At 33.6% G+C, this 26224-nt stretch overlaps 1 protein-coding gene across 1 annotated transcript in view; it reads right to left on the reverse strand.

The window, feature by feature from the left end:
• Positions 1-26224, reverse strand: part of LOC150094606 (cell adhesion molecule Dscam1-like) — a 313219-nt gene that overhangs the window by 161605 nt on the left and 125390 nt on the right. Inside the window, exons 3-4 of the mRNA XM_090411602.1 lie at positions 24744-24909; positions 3445-3593 (exon numbers count right to left, since the gene is read on the reverse strand). Coding sequence (XP_090267728.1) covers positions 3445-3593; positions 24744-24909 — 315 coding nt within the window. The remainder of the gene's footprint in view (positions 1-3444; positions 3594-24743; positions 24910-26224) is intronic.

Consider the following 26224-nt stretch of genomic DNA (forward strand, 5'->3'; position numbering starts at 1 on the left):
AAATATTTATAAATTTTTGGAAATAAGAATGCGAACTTTTATAACTATTTTATCATTGATGGATTGATCTCATCCATCCCCTTAGGGCGGGTAGAGTCGTGAACCCCCATAATGAGGGGTTCACGACGAAATTAATGTGGCCAGTTCGTCACTCCTTGCTACATCCCCTAAGGGTAGTGTTCATGACTGGAATCCGTGTGTGTGTGCTGAAAAAACCCTGCTGTCCACGCCCAAGACCGGCTAACTTGGCTATGGCTGAGGAAGATCCTTAAGCTGCACACGTCGTCGATGGTAATCGAACCTAGGACACTCCTTCCCCAGGCATTTGGAGAAAGAGATCCACTAAGCTAACCGCATTTTATCATGTCTACCTTTAATATATGCATCAAGAAATTCAGCAAATAGTTCAATTTTCTTTTCGAATGAATAACTATTGATAAGTATTGGTAAACATGGCAAAGTAAAATACTGACTGAAAAACATAGCAGTAGATGAAGAACAGAAACAACTGACTGGAAATTATCATTTAAAGTTCAACAGAATCATATTAAAGTCACGTAATGCAAATTAAAATGTCTGACGTAAGTGACTACTAATTCATGAAAGTGACTACTAAAAAGTAATCTATCGGCTTCTGCTTATCATAAAGTTACAATTACTTTAATCAGGGTGGAAAAGATTGTGTGTATCCCACCCACGAAAGGTTTGTATAAAGCTATAGTACATTCTTACTGTGGGTGGTAAGGATTTTTGTTTTCATTTTAATTAATTTTATTCATATTATGTATTCATTTCATTTATTTTTTACATATTACAAAAATCCTGCTCTAGATCAAAAATAGAACTTATTCGAGTCAGTTCAGGATTCCAATAAGCGGAGAGGTAATCTCACACCGGACATTCAAATTCATCTTCCACCTAAAGTCCATGCAGTCGCACACATGTGCAATAGACCTGGAATTAAAATCTGGAAGATATGAAAAACAAGTTATTAATTCCACAGAATTCCAACATTACTCCGCAGGTGATATTAATTGCTTTGTGTCGGAAGGCTTACACTCTTAAGTTCCATAGTAACTAAATTGCAAATAATCGATTTCCATGGCTAAGAAATAAGAACGTAATGTAACATTTTTATGTGTTTTCGTAAAGAACTGCATAGTTTACTCATATCCTAAAAGCAGCAGCTTTGTACAATAATGGCTTCATACGAGATATACCACTGGTCTAAAAAGACCAGTGGTATATTAGTCGATAGATTTCTTCATGGATCCCTTGCCGAGTAAGTAATGAAACCTAGATCTAAATGAACCGACTGAAAATGCAGGAATTTAAGAGGAATTTTACGAGCGACTTTACGTTATCTGGCCTTCAAGTGAAGCGGATGCAGTTTTTAACCCTTCCTTTTGGAAAATTTTATTTTTATCTGTTTCAAAGCAGATATAACACTTGCTGAGCAATAAATAATCCTGAGCGTGGTCTCAAAATACGTATTACAGAATAACAGAATAAATTTAACAATACAAACTTTACTATTTACAAATCTCTGCGAATCTCCTAATAGAAATCTTATGATTTCTGTTAGGAGATTATGCATAAATATGCATACGTGGAGCATACAGATAAAATGAATTGCCTCGTAAAAGAAATTAGAAATTAACTCCGTTTGTATTACAATACATGGGAACAAATTAAAATTACTACAATGATAACGAGTTGCTCTTGTCACCAGAACCATCTTACTACATGAAATTGCACTAGCAATGTTAACTAGTGGGAGATAATAACAACTATGCAGTTTCCTGGTACTAAGGTATCACGAATGTATAAAATGGTAGAAAAAAGCAGGTTATCCAATAGTACCTACTGAAAAAAATGGCATACTCTAAAAAGGAATTACAAGACACTTAAAAATCATAGTTCTATTGCCTTGCAAATCACTGATCAGTCCACTCAGACTAAACTAAATCCGTATTTGACTGACTCATTCTACATGTTATTGTATTATCAGTTATTCAATTTAGACGAAAATCAATCAGAAAGCAAGAATCCAGGAGTGAAAATAGTGAGATGATTGCACGCTTCAAAGTTGAAGCAAATGCTGTTGTCATTGTCATCTGATTTCCAATTCACACGGGTCCAAAAGACAAGGCGGAAGACAGTCGCATGTGATAAATTTCTATTCTTACTTTCACTGAACAAGCTGCCTTAAATCAAATTGTGTGAAAGTTAACTCTGGTATTGATTGTATCTAACCGATTCTTCTGAATGGGCGGCAATTAAGTGATATATATTTAATCAATACTTCTGGTCACACATAATGCTTCAATTTCAGCGAAAGAATACGATCTTTCTCCCACAAGGAGGCGCAGGAATTTTTGTTATTTCGAGTTCTTCCATTATTCTTACTAGTTTCAAGAATGTCAATATCAAGACTACTAAAAGAAGTCTGCTTCATAATGTACGACAAATTCATTTGTAAAAAAAAATACGCACAAACACGATGCTTTGACTTAAAATGACGAAAATTAATGTCTGTAAGAAAAGAAACAAAATTAAATTCTTATATAACAACTATAACTCAGAAAAAAATGTATTAAGAAAATGATGATATGCATTCATTTAGTTTATTGCTAGCTGGAAGCGAAGAACAGCTGCATTTACTCAGGAACACAAGTTTGAGCTTCATGTCTCATTTAGATCTAGCTGCTTTTAGGAAAAGTAGAAAATGTTAATGGTGATGTTGTTTTCGGTTTTAAAGGCCCAAGCATTTTCTTAAAACAATTATTCTACCTTCGAAACTCAGGTCAAGAGATTTGCTGCATATTTTCTTCAAATTAGATTCAATTTGAGCACTTGTGCATTTCAAGTTTATAGAGCCTACTTGTCACTCAACACTACTGAGTAATCTAATTAATATTTTACCATTTGGTTATTTCTGTAGCATTTGTCACTCCACCACAGTAAATATATATATATTAAAACTGAAGGAATGAATAAATATAATAAGAGTCGTACTGTGTTCTGTCTATTGTCTAACAATATTTGTAGATAACAGTATCTATTAGCATATATAATCTACGATGAAAAACGAAAAACATCTCAAAAGATAGTGAAAAAATAATATATTGGTTCACGAAATTGATTTTATCTGTGATATTTCCCAGAAAACATAAGTCCTTTTCGGCGCAAATTCACATCCTTTGACATGCGAACACACGTTTAGTGTACAATATAAATTTACAGAATTCCTGAAAGGAAACAGAAATAATAAGAAATTGTTACCCCTTTTCGATATTAAACTAATAGCATCATTATTAGTTTGAGTGAGCGAGTTATGATTTTAAAGAAAATTAATTATATGTGTATTACAAACAAAATACTCAATCCATGCAGACTCGTGAACCCTTTGGAAGTTTCATTATATGGTATAATGCTTCAAACATTTACCTGTTAAAATCAGTCTTCCTGATGTTGCACTGATGACTGTTTCGCCTGTTAGTCGGTGTCTAGTTTGGCATTGATACCTCTTTCCTCCGTCACTTTGTCCTGCTTTCCGAATGTGAAGTTCTCCTGAGGGAAATATGCTGTACCTATCCCCTGCATAAGAGATATTGAATGGCCAATAGTTAATCTAGTTAAGCGATCCTGAAATGTCATTCTTTTAAATATATCATACAGTAACACAACAATTGCTGAAATATGCACGAAATTTTTATTCACTAATTTTTTTTGATATTTATGAAACCCACATTAAATTTTTTTTAGATATGCATTTAAATCTGAACTAAGAAATAAGCAAATTACATTTTCACAAATGTAAATAGCACAAGAACATAACTGTTAAGTATATATATAAACACAAATGTCTGACCGAGAGTGATTTGAGTATTTGTTCTCCAACCAATAGAAACGGCAGTTTTGAATTCCGCCATGGATATTTGTGATGTGCTTTTGTTGGACATAAATCTGACTTCCATTTCCGACCTAAAGCAGTTACAGAGCTCCAATAAGCAGGGCCGTGGTGTGAGACCGGGCACCACTTTTTGAAGTCTGAAGTGGCTTGAGAAAGTTTCCATGTTTAGTATGGCTTCAGAACCAGGTAAAGATGAATAAAAATACAAAATGATGAATACGAATCGTCCTTTACCCACCCAAGGTAGTAAATGCTATAGATTAACAACTTTTCATGGGTGGGAGCCACATCACAAATAAAAAATAAATAAAAACTTAGTCATCACATTCAGTGGCAAAGTCTTTATGTATTTATTTGAATTTTAACAACAGTTCCACTCAGATCAAACTAGCGACATAGTTATACCTGTCAAGACAGGAAAGTGACAAATTACTGCAGCAATGAAATTATTATTTGCTGATTTGGTTTTAATTAATCGCTTTTTAGTAGAATCACAGAACTACAGATGCAAGTTTGAAAGAACAATGTCTCAGAAATTGTTTGCCGAAGAGGCGCAAAGCAGAGAGATTAATTAGTAAAGAGAGAGATTAATTAGTAAAAGAGAGATCATTCAACAGTCTTACTACTCTCCGTCGAATTAAATTTGGAAATAATTACATTTGTTCTGAAAACACTTCCATTGACATGGAGAAACATTTATGGAATTTTTGGAAGAATAGCAGTTATTCTGAATAAGTCTCAACGAAAGAAAAAGTCCATCTTTCTAAAAGTATGGTAATAACATCAAGCTTATGTTGGTATATATTTACGCCAATAAAACCTTGATCTCATTCCAAGGTGGGAGATCTCTTCTTGAGTCATGAGGGTACAGCATATAATGTAGTAAGATAAGATGTGGTAAATTGTTTTGCGAGGTGCGAACCAACACTAATTTAGAAAGGTTGAAGTCAACCATTCGAAAATGGTGTGTAGACCTGCGTTTAAGAGAACATTTGTAGATATTATTAAGAACACATTTTTGGAAATATAATGTATTAAATTTTATTCACTGGTGGGTTCTTTTTTTTTTTTTTTACATTTTGCTACACCTGAGAAAACAGAATAGTTCTGTGAAACACGCATTGAATAGTTTCATGGTACACTTGTGTTAATTCAGAATGCGCCACTTAATAGCAGATATTATGAAACCAACGTAAAATATTTATTATTAACCAGTAACCCATTCATATGTTGGTATCAAGTTTTCATATTGCTTGGCTTTACTCACTACATTATCCGTAAGAGAAATATCTGTATATAAGAGCCTGTCTCAGTTACGTAACTCTATTTCCAAAACTCCGAGTACATTATAGATCTCCGAAAAATTTCGTACCATATTCTGATTAACAAATAAAACAACCATATTTGCGCATACAAATCGAAATCAAAATTCGCCTACAGCTGATGCACTGGATAGCGCTTTGCTTCACAATCTAGAAGTGATAGTTGAAATCTACGATGGCAAGCATATTTGTCAATGTTATTATTCTATTAATTAGAGAAATATTTCATTGTTCTCAGCAAAACATGGCACCTAAAGCCATGTTTTGTTGGATTACCTAATCCTTATTGTACTTACAGAAAATGCAAGGGGTTTCAACCATTCATGAGTGAAATTGTCAAAAAAAAAAAAGATTGCTTTAAATCTGAACTAACGGCACATATTCAGTTCGTATCTTATTTAACAGCCTGTTTCGTACAAATCTCTCTCTCTCTCTCTCTCTTTCTCTCTCTTTCTCTCTGTGTCGTTATTACTTATATATACTCTGAGCGTGAGTATATATAAGTAATAACGATAACTATTCATGATCCTGTACTCGACTGAGGTCACCTTTCCATTTCATGTAACTGAAAAATTCATTGAATAATATAGTGCAGGACGAAAATCATAGAATGTGAAGCTCACACAAGACTATATTTTGGTAGTTTTCTTCTCTGGATTGTGCATGGTGGCAAATTGTAATTAATTTAACTGGAATTGGCCACGTAATTAATTTAGCTGCTGTGTAATTAGACTAGATGCACGTGATGTAGAGATTTCAACAATTAAATATATATTTTTACTGCGATCTCCTCCATTCCCCCCCCCAAAAAAGATATTTGGGTTATAGTAATCAAAATGCATAATTCTGTCGATGTGGTTGTAATAAGCCAAGAGTAGTTCTGCTCTGCTTCACATTACGAACCCCCATCCGATTTATTTTTGGCTACATCACTATTTATGTTCATTATCCTGGCACCTCCTGCAGTGAAAACGTGTCATATATTCCAAGAACAGTAATGCAAGGACAAGCTTACCACATCCTGGCCAAAACCAATTCGTAGAACAAATTCGGGTGGAGTCCTATTTTGCGGAGAATGAAAGGCGTTGGCTCTTAAATCATGCAGGTAGCGAATTGATGAGAAAATTGTTCATCCATTAATTGAAAGAAAACTTGAACTTGTTTCGCCCTCTGAATGCCTGCCTTCAATGCAAAAGATAAAAGAATTGTCACTCGAGTTTAGGTTTTATTTTTTTAAAGCTTTTCATACAAAATACGTTGCATGGGACTACATAAACTAAACAAATAATTTTATTCAGATATAGAACTTCCCGGATGTCTGCAGTAGCGAAATAAAATTGAAACCTGAAATGAAGCTTGGTTCCATTTATTGTTTTTAAAGAAAAATCAGTGTGTTTTCTTTTCTAAGTTTTTTTAGTCATAGCGTCAGAACAATAGAACATCAATTAGACATTTCAAGTTCCAGTCAATTTCCATCTACAATTTAAATTTCTGCCTTCTTATTTGATTATTTCTTTATGTATTACAGTTTTATTCCTATTTAATCTTTACATTTCTCCTTAGTCGACATCATTTTTTCTCACGTGTTGCCAGGAATCAGTAAAACATTTTTGCGCTGCTTTAAATTGGTTGTTAACTAATATATTATTCTTTGTAAAGGCCCTTTGTTCCATTATTCTTCAGATTGTCATTTGACGCTTATAAGCTGTATTGTAATATCTATGGCTTTCTGTAATATGTATGGCTTCCTCATCGGGAGCGTAATCTCAAATTAACATTTCATTATCAATATTTGAGGTGCTGAGTATTCCAAAATACACGTTGTGATTCCAAGTATTTCCATTACGTTACTAAGAATTGTTCACTCTACACTAAGTATGATCATACAGAAAGGAGTTCGCGATTTATTTATTTTTTATTTTTGTTTTTGTTGAATGCTAAGGAAAATAGAATTTTTTTGTCTTGGGTTGCGAAGGCGAAACTATTTTAAAGATGCACCGTCTGCAGATGCTCATTTTCCTCCGTATTTCACATCCACTCTAAAAAGGTTTTCCCATCTATGGAAATAGAACTAAACATCTCAATGATGTTTAGTTCTACAATTCTTTAATGTCTGTTCTGCGAAGTGCAATGCGTCAGTTTTTCCGTGGTTGAATGCAAGTAGTTTTTAATTGTTTAAGATACTAAATGCATCTCTTTCTCTGGAAAATACCCGGGAATATAAAAGCACATTGTGCCATTTAACGTTTTAAATAGAAACATTGGTTCCGACAAGATAATATTCGTCAAAAGAGTTCTGCAGACTTCACAGAACAATTGTACAAAGGTCAAAGAATATGCCCATTATCGAAAAAATTATTTTGATAACGCAGTTAAAGGTGTCTCTTTCTTCATCTTTTTTTTCACCTCTATAGACACTTAAACAAACTGCATTACTGAACCGATTGTAGTGGGAATAATTTATATTTCGCTTTCTGTACCGAGAGCATACAGAAATTAAAATGACCCAAAACATTTAGTGACGTATAGTTAAACTATTCATATCGTTCAGTAAATTTCAGTCAAACTTTCTCACATTGTTCATTTACTTCTTTAAAAACGTATGTAGCACCATCTTCTAAAACAACTTTATAAGCGAAAACTTGAGCTAGAGGCTTAAAGTTATAAGATAATTTCAATTTAGAAGTAGCTACTTGGCTGACTATTTCCCTAAGTGTCGAATTAGGCATTTATGCTTAATGTTAATATTTTTCTCATAAACAAAGAAAATGTGAATCGGGCTGTAAAAATTCGCACACGTAATCAATTTTGCCTGTGTAATCAACGCATGCATACATTGATTACATATCCATATAAGAAAAACATGTTCCTATGTTTTTCTTGAGCGGGGCCTAATTGTGAACATAGATCAGGAAGAATTAATTAGAAAAGAGCTGACTGACAAGAATTTCAGCTTTATATTAATGGAATTACTTTTGCATTTAAATAACACTAATGCATTTGGATAAACACTTGTATAAAATTCAGAAGTTTAAGTATTCAAAGAGCCGCTAGATAATTCGCAGTGAACTATAATTACTTACAGTTCACTGCGAATTGTAACGAAACGCAAAGTCTCTAGATTTCCGAACTATGAAATAAATGCCAGTGAGATTAATTAAATTGTCATTTTCGATCTACAAGGGCACATGTTTGTTTCCTTTCAAGTCAAAAGTCAAAAGGGTCAACAATCCTCGAGTAAATTATTTATTACTCATTCAAAAATATCTTCTAATCTACTAATTACAGTTATAGAATTCATTTCCGAACTTCACTATTTTTGAATTATTACATTTTCGTTATGAAATCTACTATTTGGTGTCCGAAGACTATATATTTTGGACCTTCACTGTTTGAAGGTCCAAAAAGCTTAAATATACTGCGCTTTTAACTACAAGTAGGTCAATTATATAATCTGCATATTATGCAGTTAACAGTCCTTCAATATTCCCTATGATAAAGGCATAATGCAAAATGAAACTATTTGTAAGATACAAAGCCTGAACTTTCTGATAGAAGACCCCTTCATGCTAAACTACTGAAATCTAGATCTTCGGTGAACCTTCTGTCGAGATTTAAAATCTCAACAGAAGGCCCTCAGTCCAATTCATAACTGGCCCCCGTGCTTATCAAAAGGCAGTCTTATAATGTTTCTGAACATTTTGAAATGTGCACTCTATAAAATCTTAAAAAAGAACTATCTGAAGCATCATAATATAGCCGACTTTCTTAAAACGCTAATAGAGATTAAGATTCTTTGGTAAAATCGAAATAAGTGAAATAATTCTTGTGTTTCATTTTACTTTTTATGATACTTTCACATGCACAATACAGAAATAATAATTCTTGCTACCGCATCCACGGGAAAAAAGTTATTAAAGTTTAAAGTAGCTTCTTAGCTTTAGTAATTCAATATCACCCAGTAAACCAAAATATTTCATTTGCAATTCTAATTGGTCAATTAAGGTTCCCACCCACTGTTTACTCTACTTTTAATGTGAAAAGTATGCTAATATTTGGAGCATTTCGTATTAATTTCAGCATTTTATTTAATGTTATGCAATATTTAAAATATGATTTCCACGTAATTATCGTAATTGCTTTTTCTAAAGAAGATTCAGATCTTCAGCTACCGTTTTTAATAGAAGACGATGTTGTGAAAGCAGGGGTTCTAATATGACATCTGCTGTAATATACTTCTAAATGGGAAGGAAAAGCAAAAACGAAATATTTTTATAAAACGTAATGTTCCTGCAGCTCGATATGATTATTTCTGTGGCTGCGAATTATGATATTTGAAACACATTATTGTACTTTTCAAGTATTCTCTGACTGTCTATCAATTAGTGTACGTCAATACTAAAGCTCTGTAGATAGTATGCTCACTTCACTACCATTTATATAACAATCTTGGACTTATAGAAGTAGTACAAGTTTGATTAATATTTAATTTTATCGCTTTTTTGCTTCTCTGCATTCTTTATTTCGTTATTATTTACAGTTTCACATTGATTAAATGCATCTATAATTTTCCCAACGAATCCCATTAGATTTAGAGGATGAAACATTTATTTTAACCAACTAAATCATCTGCTTTAAGGTTTCTTTAGTATCTTTTTCGTGTGATTTGTATGTTTTTCAAAAACACTGAATTTGAATTAACGTGGAAGTTTACTTCTGGGGATTTCGGATAAACATTTTGTTTTGAGCTGCTTGCCAGCACCTTATTCAAATAACGAAGAGCGATTTATTTATGCCTTTTTTATTTGTTTGTTGTGTAACTAGGGTCTTCAGAGCGTGTGTTACTTGCTGATTTCTAATCACATTTTCGAATTAAAAAGTGAGAGGCTGTTACATAAACAGCATATGTCGATTTTTTTTTATTTGGATCTTTAGTTGTTGTTAAAACAACAACAAAAAAAACATTGAAGATATCCTTAAATGATATCGTCAAATATACGGTGTAGTAATAACTGTTCTCAAGCAAAATCTGCTTTTTCCGTGTAATTATGATGTTACATTCCTCTTTATTACAATGGCCAATACAAGTGCAAATATTTTGTTATATAGAAAAATAGCCTGGAATATTTTGCATTGTTATTGCAAAATAACAATGCAAAATATTTTCTTGTTATTTTGTTTTTCCAAAACATTGTTATTTTGCTAACAATGCAATATAAATAATGTTACACGTGGGACATTTTTCATATATTCTATTAATATTCTGAATATAAAAAGGCAAGTTATTAGCTATAAAAATACGAAAAAACAGTGAACTAATAGCATGTAATGCGAGATATCACATGTTAAATAATAAACAAGCAGGTATTTAAGTTTTGGAGTGGTTTGCCATTTCTTGTCTGGAAAATAAGATATTTCATGATAGCAAAAATCTTGTTTATGGCTGCAAAACATCATTTAACCGATAAATTCAGATGGCGCCATCATAATCCTAGAAGTTGGCTAAAGTCAGATAGAGGTAGTCAAATGTGAGTCGTTCCGTGATTCATAAACTGTGAAACCATTTACAACAGTCACAAACAGCATCCAGGAGATACAGTGAGGTGAAGGCTGCTTGCTACAACCGCAGTTGTGACTGATATCTCCGATTACCTCCTCGCTGAAACAGGAGTGTTACCCCGAATCATCTACGATCTGACCTAATTTCGGCTACAGGAACATTAGTATCTGTGTGCAGAAGGCTTTACAAAGATGGTCTGTATTTTAAGCGGTGGGTAGTCTGCGTATCCCTATCCCACACCGCCACAGGAGAGAATGCCAAAAATTGGCTAATTTCTAGGTGAACTGTACCCAAGACCTACAGAGATCGGTATTGTTCACAAACGAGTCACGATTTGCTCTACAAAGTGATACCCACGTGTGCTCTGATCTGGAGAGAACCAGCGACACGTTATCATCTCTACAATATGTGTGAAAGGAACATTTATGGTGGAGAGTGAGCGAGCGACATGTATGTGCTTCCTAGAGGAACCATGAATGCCCCAACTTATAGAGAAGAAGTCCTGGACCCCCCTCCCCCCTTTTCATCCGTATGTAGATGCAATGAGTGGAAACTTTAATCCTGCAAGATAATGCTCGTCCTTATGGAGCGAGGTTTGTGCACCAATATCTTCAAGAAACCATCGTACATACAGCATAGCTAGCCAGGTCTCTTGATCTTAATCCTATTGAAAAAAGTCTGAAATGCTCTAGGTAAATATGTTGCTGTTCTTAAACCCACCCCTGTCTTCCAAAACCTTGAGAGACTTAAGAGAGATTTGCAAGAGCAATAGTTTTTATTGCCATCTGGGCACCTGGGCACTGTTATAAAAATATGAAACATCGTCGTAAGCGAAGGATGACCGTATTTCTTATTGTATCATTTTCACCATTTCATTTTGACCTCTTATTTTGACTATTGTCTTCATGTACTCATCTGTTATTTAATAAATAAATATTACTAACTGAAGATAACGGTTACTCTTTAATTATAATATTTGTGGGTTTGCCTTTCGTATCTGATATCATACTGCTTTCCACCGAACTGCATAAAAAATTAATCATACAGTTTTTGAGTTACTGTGAGTTTTCTCTTTGTCCTTTAATGTACTGAAACATGTAGATGTTATCGTTGCATGTCTGCTGTATATTTGATATAATCATGGGATATTTCTCGTTCGAAGTACAATGCGGTTGTTTTTTCAAGACCTATTGTTATGTCTGCGACGACTTACGTTACTCAAACTAGCAAAGCAGTGGTAACCTTTCTAAAAATAGGAAGGTATTTAATAAGATACAGCGCCTGTATCAATGCATATGGTACAAATATACCATATGCACTCCGTAAAACAAGATTATACAGTCTCTGTCCAAAAAGAAACCGAACGTTTCGAAAATAGAAGAAACTAGTGGTGCCACCTGTTGTATCTTTTCGTTGTCAAAAGCGACAACCTTCATTAGTGTTGTGTCAACTGTTTATGACATTTGTTTCATTAGAAACACATTACAAAATGTGTTTTGACGAACGGTCGGAAAATGAGTTTTAAACAGAGAGCTGCGAATGACTTTTGTGTTAAACTTGGTATAAGTTTTACCAAAACACATCAAATGCTATAAAAAGCATACAGTGATGAATGCTTATCCCGTACTCAAGTTTACGAGTGGTTTAAGCGATTTCAAAGTGGTAGTGAGACGCTTGAGGACGACGAAAAGCTGAGCTGTCCAAAATCAAGACTGAGCGAAGTTGACATCCAAAAAGTGAGTGATTTCATCAAAGAAAACCTGAAATCGCCGTTGAGATTGATTGAAGGTGAATTGGGGATGCCAAAATCAACTGTGCACAACATTTTGACCGAGAGTTTGGGCTTTCGTAAATGAATTAGCGATTTGTTCCCCACAAGTTGATCGACGACCAAAAATGTATCGAATTGAATATTGCAAGGACCTCATTAAAATCGCTCGTAAGGACTCAACCTTTCTTGAAACGATCGTTACTGGTGACGAAACGTGGTGTTTTGAGTATGAGCCCAAAACAAAGCTCCAGAGTGCTGAGTGGAGACCACCAGAAGAGGGGCATCCGAAAAAAACTCGCTTGGAGAAGTCAAAAGTAAAGACAATGCTGATATGTTTCTACGATTCCAAGGGCATTATCCACAAAGAATTCGTTCCGCCTGGCCAAATGGTCAGGGAGTTTTATCTCTAAGTTTTGAAGGGATTGATAGCGAGAATTCGTAGCGTACGGCATGATCCGACCGTTCGCCAAAACATACTGTCACTCTGGATACTATAACTCGGCTTCTAATGAAACAAATGTCTTAAACAGTTGACACAGCACTAATGAATGTTGCCGCTTTCGAGAACAAAAAGTTACAAGTGGAGCCACTACATAAAACGTGGTTTTGCACATTTCTTTGCCTTTGAAATGATCGGAGTGAAACAGATTAGCAAATATGAATTGATACTCTGGAGACTAAATTTTATTAAATTCCGTACCAATAGTGCATATCAGTTTACATACCAGTTCGAATCAATTAGCCAAAATTTTCCGTTAGAGGTGATCCGATTGAAACCAAAGTTAACATTGACATCGACTTGTACTCATTCATAATTTCAAATTTCATTAAATTCATCTAGTCAGAATGGGAATTATTGTAATAGAAAATTCCCAAATAAATTTCTATTTATGTGCGTACAAATTGAAGAAGAAAGAACTGGGATGACTCCACAAATTTTTGTAAAATATAAATAAATTAGATGTCTTATATTCTCGAAAGGGAGTAGGATAGGCTCCTTTTCCGTTACTTTTGAAAATTTGTGGCAGCCGAACACGACCTTTAGCCACTCACAGACAGCTGACCTTAGTAATCAATGATTTTTAATTGGCAACCGAAGTGGAACACCAGACAAGCGCCGCCATCTCGAGTTCTTACTGCTATATCATGTGAAATAGGGTTGATTCTCTTGAGTTGCGGATTAAATACTGTTGTTTCTAGGAGAACAATCCCTACTTTTCCTGGAAGAGATCTACTAACTGGGGAACTTGTCAAAAAAAGAAATAGAAAAAGTTCTTCTGGTTGGAGAGTAGAATTGAACTTATAACGGTCTTTCTTCAGGCGACTTAACACAATGGATAAACACGCTATATCTACTGAGCCACACAGGCTGAAACTCCTAAATAACAGGCAGGGGCAACGGCGGACGAATAAAAGAAGCTAATAATTGCTTATCCATTTTCAAATTCGCAAATGAAAACGAAACAATTACAAAAAAATTATAAATTTTCTACTTATATTTACTTTTTTATTTCTTTTAAATATAATCCGAACAAGGAAGTGTTAAACTTAAAGCATTTTATTACTATTGAGCAGGATTATGATTAGATAATCGGATAATTTATAAGCTCTACACACAACTTTTTCAAACTCCTTCGGACTTCAAATGATTAGCTTCTCTTGTTTGAAATTACGCAAAAAAGGGATATGATCTAATGTTTTATGTCTATTAGCTGAGTGTTCTTTTGTCCACTTTGCTTGTTTGCAGGGTGGAAAAAAATCCGACTTTTTTGGGAGGGGGAAAAAACCACCTAGCTCATATTACTTGAAAAATCCATATAATGGTTCTTTGTGTCCTAGAATGGATTCGAACCACATGACATTTTCGATACCGAGTGAACTTTAATAGGCAGGGTGTTTGTCTCACACTGGATAAGAAACATTATCTGCTACTTAAAAACGTCCAAAACACATCCGATGCAATATTGGAATTCAAATCAGAAGTATCTAGATCAGGGAACAAATCTAGAGAGTTCGCTAGCTGCTCGCTGAGTACTCGTGTATTCGCCGTATTTTTATGACTACCAATATGCAAACATGCAGGCACAATACAATTTATGAGTCACTGAACATTTCTTAATTAGAAAAGTTATAAAAGGTGAAACAATTACAGCGAATACACGAGTATTCAGCGAGCAGGTAGCGACATACATTTTGATTTTGTATGCTCGCGGAAGCGATGGCTAAATTATTTAATAAAAACAATATAGTAAAAAATTAATAAAATTAATGTGTGGATACTTTGTGTGTGTGTGTGTGTGTGTGTGTGTGTGTGTGTGTGTGTGTGTGTGTGTGTGTGTGTGTGTGTGTGTGTGTGTGTGTGTGTGTGTGTGTGTGTGTGTGTGTGTGTGATATTTCATTCATTCAGTTTACCATTAATCAAATAAACGTAGTGAAAGAAAGAAAATGCTATCAAGCGTGAAAACAGCTCTATTAAAATATCTTATGGATATCTTCCATCTATTCATTCCAACAATGTCAAGCGTGAAATATTAAATTCGTTGATGTTAAGGAAATTTTATGACTTTAAATATACTGCCTAAACCCTAAATAAGAAAAAAAAAACTGTCGTTTCTGAAATAAAAATTGTATAGTTAAATTAAGAGGAAATCCAACGAAATCCTCGGAATAGCTGTTTATTCTCAGAGCTCAAATGGAGCACTCTTTCTTCATTAAGTCAAGAAAAATGTGTTAAATATTACGAGCAGAGATGAGAGCTTTTCTTTGCAGAAGATTAATGCTGCATTCTTAGTGAAAACGATCCTTATCTGCCATTTGAAATAAATAAACCATTAAGGATAAAAGCAGGCGCTGACAGCTGAAGTGGAACAATTTGACTCACTCCATAATTCTTAGTATCATTTATCTGTACAGCCTCAAATTGTACTCAACTCCGTGTTTCTTCAAATGAAATTGAAGAAAGGGAAAATTACAAGAGACTTTCTACGAGATTTCTCTCTCTCTCTCTCTCTCTCTCTCTCTCTTATTTATAGAAAACAGAATTGTGTACCGAAAGCAAAAAAAAATCTACATGTTAATTTAGATTTTCTTTGTGATTTTTGGTTATATAAAGAATAAATGAAGGTTATTTTTGAAATGTAAACTAGAAGGAGGTGCTTTAAAAAAACTTCCTTCTAGTGATCTTCGATCAAGATCCAAAAGGCCTTAGAATTAATAGCAAGTTTCCTAAGATATCTCTACTCACTAATATTTATATCGTTTGGTCTACCAAATTCGGCTCCTACCTAAGATTTATTATCGGACAAATCTTTAGCCAAATTTCTGGTTAGAGCTGTGATCAAATTAATACCGAAATTCTGCATTAAGTGGCAAAATGCTAACTATATAGATGGTACAATTATTAAGTATTTAAAAGAAATAAGTTGCATGCAAAAGTACTAATAATTTACCACTTGACGACCAACTTTTAACAGTAAAGAACATTGTGGTGTTAGAAAGAATTATAATTATAAACTTGCAAGTCTAATTTTCCACTTTCCATCCTTAAATAATATACCTAACATAATTGGAATTTTACTTTAGAAAAAAAACTTCAGAAAATTGATTTTTATTGAATGTATAAATGACATCTAAACAGCAAACAATTAATAATGCACTGTATATGATACATAAATAAAACATACACCATGATTTTATTTGAGGTTTAAATTAAAATCAAGAAATAAAGCCATTCTACTCTCTACAGTAAGTTTATGAGGAAGAATATTATTGAAAGAAGAGAGTTAGAGTTTCGTTTAGGATTCGATGGGCCTTAATAAAGGTTGTCTCCTCAAACGAAGCCGGTTTGATATAGGATTTACCCACAAAGAAAGGAAAACCACATAATTATAGAATAAAACATGCCAGTAGGAGAAAATATGCACGATAAATAATATATAAAACTTTTACTTAAATATAAAGAGCCAAATAGGCTTCACTTCGGGGATGTCACATTATTTAAATCAGGTCTGATACTAGATTTAACATTTAACATTTAGCATTATTTAAATCTAGTATCAGTCCTGATTTAAATAATGTTACATCGCCGAAGTGAAGCCTATTGGCTCTTTATATTTAAGAAATTTATGGGTGCACCTTTTCGACAACTAGTATAGCAAAGTATAAAGTTCTCTTCGCTATAACTTCGGTATTACATGGTGTGCCTACTCACTGATGAGACCTCAAAAAAGGTCGAAACTGGTCTGGGTAGTGACCTTCCACCATAATGCATAACATCAAACATCTCCTAGGAGATGTGTTTTACATTATGAGTAATACCAAGAATAGTGATCAGAACTTTACCCACCTTTGCAACGAGTTGCCCTAGTGTTGAATTATGTGCTTTAGCTTACGCTACAGTCCGCCGAAACTTTTATAGTTTGCTATATTCGGCATGAAACTCTTTTATTCCTATCTTTGAGTTTCTTATTCGGCTTTGAAATAATGTGGGATTTAATATCCCCTTAATTTAAATAAAACTTTTAGATTTTGAAAACAATAGACTCCCAACTACCTAAGGTTGTAAATGCGTATACTATCAGTATTTTACTGGCTAAGTGTTAAAGTAATCCGGTAATAACATTCATTTATCACCTAAGGGCATTTACAAACAACCATGAGGACAGAGGAATTCGAACCCATTACTTGTTGCTTGGAGAATAGATACGTTCTCCACTCAGCCAATCACGCGGGAGAGGACATACGGAAGCAAGAATGAATCAGGTGCTAACAGGGCAGTGTACATTGACATAAAAATTTAACAATTTCCATGTCAATGTGTGTTGAATTATTTATTTTATCACAATCTGGTTAATAGTATGAAGGACTGCTGATGCTCTCTGCAGTAATCGAATACATCCCAGATTTTTATTAGAGCCTTCGCAGCTCAATTTGTAACGACTTTTACTGGAAAGACCTGGTTCGAATTTCCATATGACAGGAAGAATCTCTAGAAGGGCTTTTCAACTGAATGTGAGTTAGCAAGTCTTACATGGAGGTGATAAGAATTTTCCTCCTGGAAACTTGGATTTTTCATCCAGTTAAACAGACAAACTGACCAGAACACTGCAATTAGCAGACAATATATAGGGCTCACAGTATTACTTTCTCTGAGAGTAGATCAAAAACATAGACATGGAAATTGCTAAATTTCTATGTCAGTGTCACACTGCCCTGCTAGCATCAGATTAGTTCTTGTTTCTGTATATTCATGCCACGTGATTATAGGGTGTGTTACAATGGAGAATAACGATACAAGTAACAATTCTATTGTCAAGAATAAAAGTCAGTCAAAATGTTTGATGGTTGCTTCATTGAGATAGTTACGTGCATTATGGGTATGTCACTGTACACTACTGAAATTCCAGATTTCAAAACTTCTTGTTAAGATCTAAGATCAGCTTAGGGAAACTACTATCTCAAGAGGCCTTCTAATATAGCATCTGGGATTTTCATAAGTAACTAAAGTTTGTAACAAATTTATATTCTTGAACTAGATCAGGAATAACAAAAGGAGAGCTTTAAGGGACTTGACACAACAGAGGAGTTGTATTCCGTTAACTGATATTAATAATCAACTGACAAATTAGCAGTTGGAACAACAGTTACCAAATATCATGAGACTGCCAAAAGGTTCTAGAAACCTTCAAACTCTTAAAACCTGGATAAGAAGATCATATATGCAAATATTGAGATAGCGAAAACTAAATAATATCGTAATTTGAAAACACTTCAAGTTTGGATATCGTCAAATGTATTGGACGTAAATTTAGCTATGCTCACATTATCCATTTTAATTATATCCTTTGCTTACTTTTGATGAAATTTTGATGTCTGATAAGTAGGAAAGCATTGCTGGCAGCATTCCAAGAAATGCGAAGTAGCTATTTTGAGTTTAAAAGGGTTTAGAATTAGTAAAACAAAATCAGGAGAGGCGAATGGCTAGGTGTTATAAAGTCATCTTAAGATAAAATAGTCATATTGAGTTAAATATCGAGGCAAGTGTGGTAATTCTTGTCAATTTTCGTGGATTTTTAGCTGGTTTTCAAATTTATTTGAAATGAGAAACGCATTTTCTCCCCCAAAAATACTGACTGATTGAAAATTTTCAAGACATTAGAGCTTGATCATATCCACATTAATGTTCTTGGTGGTCGCGTTTCTGGAAGCCTTATATTTAATTCATGAATATTTTAAAATTATTTCTTGAAAACCTGATTTAAACTTCGTCACTCATATGTGTAGCCTCGTTGATTTTCCTGTGCTTGTTGCTGCTTTATACATTGTGGATTTTTCATCTCAGTACATTTAACGAAGTGAACGGCGTGACAGATTGGCTCAATGTCCGACCGAGTAACAAAAATGCGTCGGCAGATGATTCACTTTTCTGTGAGCTGTCATCCGAAAATGGTCGACAGAGACATGAGTTGGCATCTACTCTTGCGGGTTTGGGCAAAGAGCAATACTACTAAATCACCACGGAGGAAGAAAGTTCAAAAGTTTACTTCTCTGATTTTATAGCTGCAGAGAGTATTGGATAGTGCATGATACTGTAATAATAATAATAATAATAATAATAATAATAATAATAATAATAATAATAATAATAATAATAATAATAATTGTTATATAATCATGCGATTTAATTGCATTTTAATGCACAATATTCTAGTCTGATTTACTATTTGCGTAATCTTTTGAAGCAAACATCGATGTCATGTGTTATAAGAATCGAAGAGTGTTTATTTTAATGTTATGAATTTTCAATTGTTGCAATATTTTTATTTGTTATTATCATGATTTGTACTACACGCTGTATAGTTCTAACTAGCATTGTTGTTTAGTATTGCTAGATTTAATATGAAGTATTAATAATGGAAAACGTAAATAAGTTTAAATATAACAAGGTTGGTACTGCATGTGAGTTTAGGTGATTACAAAATGTTGCTATCCACACGATATTCTTTTCCCGTATATATTTTGCCTTCTACCTCAGGAACTTACAGTGTGCTTCTCTAACTGGGTAATGGGAGCAACGGGCTTGTATAGAAAACAATGGGCAAGCAATCATATAACTGATGAACGTTTGAAATATTTTTGTGTTATACTATTTGAAATTGAAAGAATGGCATGATTTATATTACGTATGTACTAGATAAACGTAATACTAAAAGAGTTTTAATCGTTATTACATGAATTCCTTTATTTCGATCATATTTGGTAGTATTACAAAATTAATCAGCATTAGAACTAAAAGCTAGAATAATGTTCAGAAGTTTAATTTCTAAAATTCTTTGTGGATATTATAGAAGTATTTATCACACGCACAAGACAATAAACTGTAATACTTTAGTATTAAGCTGCTGTTAATGTAAACTACAAAAACCTCGTTCTCTGTCCTACCTATACAGCTGCGCTGATACATTTAAACAATGAAAAAACAACAACAACAAAAGAAACATGCCAAGTATGCATTCTTCAGAAAAGCAATTCCGATTTACGTGTACAGAATACTATTTTCTGGCTCTTTTCTGTTGCTTAAAGTGGTCCGTATCAGAAGGAAAAAGAGTACATTTCTATAATCAGTTGAAAAGCTTTCACCTTGACACCTCTCCTCAGATGGAGAGGGATTTTAGGAGAAACAACCCTATCCAATGGTAATATAAACAAATGGTTGAAAAATCTATACCAATCACATTAGCTCTTTTTCGCATTGGGAGGGAAAAGCACTCTTTTTAAAAATATAGGTTCAAGCAGGCACCTAGTTATTCATTTGCTACAGACATTAAGTCATTGGATTTAATGATAAAATACAGATCCTATACTCGAAATTGTAGTAAAGCTTAGAAAGACGTGATGTGTACATTCATACGTGTTTTTTTTTTTGTTACATAGCAGTTGAAATCACAAGTTACTAAAAATTAAATTATTTAAAATATTTTAATAAACTCGCAAATTTGCTTGTGAAGTAAAGACACTTTCAGAATAAAAATTTTTTTCTTAAAAATTCAGGTTTGAAAAAACTATATGATAGGAACCTTTTCTAATATATCCCTTACATAATATTGAACAAATTCTAAACTAATATCATATCTGGATTGAAATATTTGACTATTCCAATGAAGTGCAGGAACCATTGCAAGGATATTAAACTGAACTGAGATTACTCAATGTTTTCGAAATTGCTTTAACTTCTCTGTGATCACAGAATAAGCTGTTTCATTTTTCTTTCCTTTTTTTTTTTTAAGTTTCAGCTCTCATTAATAGAAATATGCTGGAAGGAATGGATGCACTTATGGAGGTAAACTACATGAGGCGGGGGATTGTCTAACATTTACGGCATAATTAAACTAATTTATGCGTTAGCCGACTAGTAAATATTAGAATAAGCATAAAATTCTGAGAGACATTTAGCATAAATGTATTTTGAGACTAAACATTTCTTTAGCAATGTTCCATGTTTAAAAAAAAAATTTTTAAAGTAAGTGCGTTCTGGTGGGTACTCAAAATCAATGATAATTTATCACGTTTCATTAGGGACTCAAGTCTTCACTTTTCTTTTTGTAATTTACATCACGTTCATCGCCGATCAAGAAGAAAGAGCAGCAAGCGAGACCTGCACGGGTGTGATTTTTTTATTGCGAACTAGTCGATTATTAAGAAATATCAGTTAACACTTAGTTTTCACAAAACTCAAATACTAATTGGCGCACAGTTATTATAATATTGCAGGTTCTGTCATTTGAAGTACAGGGAGGAGACATTTTATTTAAATCTTGTTTTCCTTTAACGATAGAATTTTTTGTCAGATAAGAAAGGCACTTTAGGTAATATAAATATCTATTATGATTTAATAAGAAATGTTCCTCACAGGAATGTTTATCGCTATTATATTCTTGAAATTTCCCCAAAGGTGAAGTGACCTAGTCTGAAGGAAGAAGCAAAACACTTTTATAAGACTGATTATTATCCAATATATCTACATCCTGTAGATTAATATCTTCAGTATATTCTAGGGTTCTCCTAAAGACGAAATGGAGGAATTTTGTGAGTCACTAGAACGAGTAGCTGACATATAGAAAATGGAAAAAGTGGCATTGTTCGAAAACAAACTAGCAGAATAGTAAGTGAATCCAATCATTCATTTAGAAATATTTTGAAAAATTTGGAAAAGAAGGCAAAACTAATAATAACGGCAAGTATCTGCTGGATTTCTGCTTAGGATACGGACTAACATTACTAACACCATGTTTCAACATAAAGAAGGGCACAAATTCACGTGAAGAGATGATACAAGAAATAAAAAAGCCTCATTGACTACGTCATCGTTGAGGGTGATATCTTCATGCTGGTATGAAGATACAAGCGTGTACAGAAAATTTGAAATTGGAAGCGACACCACTTAATTTTTAGCAGGATTAAAAAGAACAATATGTAAAAAGTTTTAAAAAAATTAATGTTGAGCAGCTTTTACAGATAAACTGTGGACGCATATATACAAACATTATTGAAGAAAGAATGAAACAGGTTGAAAATAAAAACCATACCTTGAAGTCTTAGTGGCAAACACTAAAGAAAATATTGCTTGATTCAGCTGGGGAGGCATGTGGTGTAGTTCTCCGCAAGATAAAAATAAGAATGACATGATGGGCAGCAGAACATAAAAAAAGTAATCCTGATAAAGAATAAAACATACTGAAACTTCCTAGCAAAGAAAACTGCAGATGCCCTAAAAGAATACAGAGAAAAATTTAAGAATATAGAAGTTAAATATCTGGAAGGTGGCAAAATATTTTGGAGGCTATTGAAAATAATTTAGAGGAAATATTTCTGTAAAAGGAATCAAAGATGTCTGGAGTAATTACTTCGAAAGACTGTTAAATGAAACAAGCGGTGACAGAACCGTAGTAGAAACAGAACCTTCGATTGATCCGTAGTTTCAAAAGAAGAAACAGGAGTTACATATCAATACTTGATGTAGAAAACGCCATCCAAAACTTGAAATGTGGAAAGACAGCTGTAGCTGATGACATTCGACCAGAAATTCTCGAATATGGTGTTTTGCAGTGGCAAAACTGAAAACTAAAAGTTCTGCAGTGGTTACACTGCATATTTCAGAGGGCTTGGTCGGAAGGTCGAATTCCAGATGATTGGAGTAGAGCTCTCATAGTTCCGCTCTATTAAAAGGGAATAAAGCTAAATGTGAAAATTACAAAGGAATTTGTCCACTAAGTTTTCTAAAGATTTATGTGCGCGTACTCGAAAAGAGACTGAGAAAATAGTGGAGGAGAAACTGGGAGAAGAACAAGCTACATTCAGGCCAAATAGAGGTGCCAGGATCACATTTTCACTTCACGACAAATAGTTGACAAATCATGGGAATGTGACAATTATCTGTACTCATGTTTTGTAGATCTGTAAAAGGCATACGATAAGGAGCTCCAGGGAAAAGCTTCTCAAGACACTACAATTACGTGGGTAAATGGAACATTATTCAGGGCAATACATAGTCTATATTTAAGTTGTAAGCCAGCAGTTAGAACTGAAGGAAATAGGGAAGAGAGTTTGATGTGAATTCAGCTCAAAAAGTCAAGGATGCACATTATCTCCGCTCTCTTTCATCATCCACACATATCAGCCACCGAATTAGAAACCTGTATACTTGGTGACGTGCGCGTCACCACGTGTTCTAAACAACCATTTAAGAATGCTATTTTTTTTTTTTTGAAGTAACGTCTTGAACAAAAGAGAAATTCTAGTTTTTTTGAGGCTGAGGATGCAATGTTTGAGATATGTTTATGCCAGGAGAGGTTAGTAACTAAGGATCTTTCGGGGTTCGATAAAGGACTCACTGTGGGACTTATTCTCTTAGAGCAGTAACTGTGGTCCTAAGCCAGTCTGTCAGTAACGAGATCGCCATCTTCTGAGAAGGCTTGTACGGACAAACAGAACTTCCTATGTACAGTAATTAACCGAAGCATTTACTGCAGGATGTTCTCGACCCATACTCACCGAATTATGCACAGGCAGTTGAAGAGGATCGTATTAGCTGTTTCTAAAAGATGTCCAATACGGTATTAAATAAAAGTTTCTAACTCAGAAGCCGATATGTGTATGTGGATCGCATTATGAAAATGTCGCTGAACCTGATATTAGAATTGGATATATCAAACTTAGCTCTTTGATTTATGCAGATTATGTTGTACTTCTAAGCACACCCAGTGCAAGTTTTCGGAATTCTCTAATTATATTGCATAACAGATGTAACAAATTTGTATGAAAAACTATGAAAATAGGCATGAACATGAGTTACACTCTGAATGGAAAGAAGAGCTAAAATACTTCATCTATTTAGGCACACAGTTTTAGTGGAGATGGCAAACTAAATCTGGGACTAGACAACAGAATAAACATAGCTGGTGGTGGGGAGCCAGTTGAATAAATGAATGAAAAACACCGTCACCTCCATTCAGAGTGTAGCATGGCGAATTTCGAATTTCTTAACGTCCGCTTCAAAAATGAATGTATTTAAAACTACGCATTCGGATACTATTCTTATGTAAGCAACAAATAAAAATTGGTTATCAAATATTTTTTTGACGGCTGCCACATTTAGGATATGCTGCGAATTACGTTAGAACAGAGAACTTAGCGTTTACTTCAACTAATTTTTTCGTTGTCACAAAGCCATTAGCCCAAATGACGCTTTAAGATTGCTGTTAATGAAAATTGTCATATCAAAAATAAGAAATTCATAACTTGCATTAACAAATGCGTTGTCAGTGACTGACAATGACTTTATAACCAATAAGAAAATGCATTATCATCAGATATAATGTATTGAAGCGTCTGTTTTCATTATTTAGACAATTTCATCACCATGTTCTTCTGGTAAATGATTCCAAATTAACATTGAAAATAACCACTCTTTTTTCTTGATTTTGGCTTATACTGAAAAAAATTGTTTGATTGTAATTATTGTTCTTTCTTATTGTTTCCATTTCAGTGTTGATGTTTATCTGACATTAGTTTGTAAAATGTAAAATATTTCTTACAAACTTGAATGTTTTTTAACAAAAAAAAACTGTGTTTAGATGCAAATTCAGATGCTCTTCAACATATTTATTAAAAAAAAGCTTACCACCAATGTTCGACGGCCTCATTACAAAAGAAGAATCCTGAATCCACGACGTAACTATGACGTAATCTTTCACTAGGATAGGAATGTTGCATCGAAGGACTGCCGTATTTCCTTTTATGACAAATTCATCGTACACATCTATCACATAATGCTGTTGAACCACTGAAAGAAAAATGCATCATGAATCAGATCAAAGTAAGGTAAACCATGCATTATATTACTAAAGTAAATTACATTATTACTGTATATAATAGAAGTGTTTAATGCTGTTTTAAAGAAAAATTCTATATGTTTCGCTCCCAAATTGCAGTAAATTGTAATTTATAATTCAGTGTTATCCTCATTACGGATTCTGTTGAAATGTTTTGAGTGAAGCGTTCAGCCGCGTGTTCGCAGTTGTTAACAAATGCAAATTTATTCTGCATTATTTATAGTAGCCGTTATTCAAAACATGAACTCCATTTTTTTTATTAAATAATTAAGTATTTATACAAAATTCCAGTTCAGATTTATAGAGTGGAGAAATCCCAATGGTATATTTTTATCAATCGCTATTATTCATGTCAACTTCTGATAACTTCTTAACAAAGTAATATGGAATTTAAATGAAATTAAATATTCATTAACAATTGTTATTTAATTGTTCCACCATTAGTAGTCGACAGACATTAAATTCTCATACAAAAACATTAACTTTTTTAGTTACGCATAATTAATTCAGTAATGCTTTCTAGTTGTTCCTTCAGTTTTTCGGTTCGTAAGGTGATCATTCTGATAAACGACCACTTGAGAAGAGGTATCACTTTTATGACCTTTACCCTTTTTAGTTTAGTTCATCCTATTTCGCGTGAATGCAGTACAGTCTGCTCCTACAGTGAATGGCATGTCAAGGCGTGGTTCAGATCTTGATGCACTGAGACTCACTTGTTTCAGATTTTTTTTTTTTTAATTGAGTCATTTAGCTCTCGTCACATGATACCAAAATCGGTGTTCTTCCAATGAACTTTATTTTTATATTTTTATTTCAGATTTATTATTTAAAGTGTCTAGACATTCATTTCGAATCAAAAGATAAACTGAAGTACACACTGGTGTGTTATTATGCGTAAATTTTCGAATACTGTATATGACAGATGAATTAGTTACCACTCCTTTTTTTTAACGAAAGCTTTTCTCTGGCAAAATTTATTACAATCTTTCATTACTTTGAATTATTTGTTAAAGAAACAAAACTTAACTTGAAATATTGCGACATTTTGTTGCAACACAATGCATCTCCGAATAAAGTTTTGCTAAAAGACCAGTTCTTGAAATTAATTATGGCTTTGTCTCTGCAAGCATTATACGCTGGCGTTTATTAAATAGCACATCTATAACCATGGAATCAATTGGTTTTAAAGGTATACAGAATGGTGATGTTAAGTAATCGGAAAACCACTGTTCGATTTTTCTACCAAGCTTTACCATCTGTTACTGA

The sequence above is a fragment of the Typopeltis vanoorti genome, chromosome 21, assembly GCF_054136105.1.
Source record: "Typopeltis vanoorti isolate ZY-2024b chromosome 21, IOZ_Tvanoo_1.0, whole genome shotgun sequence".
Taxonomy (NCBI): domain Eukaryota; kingdom Metazoa; phylum Arthropoda; class Arachnida; order Uropygi; family Thelyphonidae; genus Typopeltis; species Typopeltis vanoorti.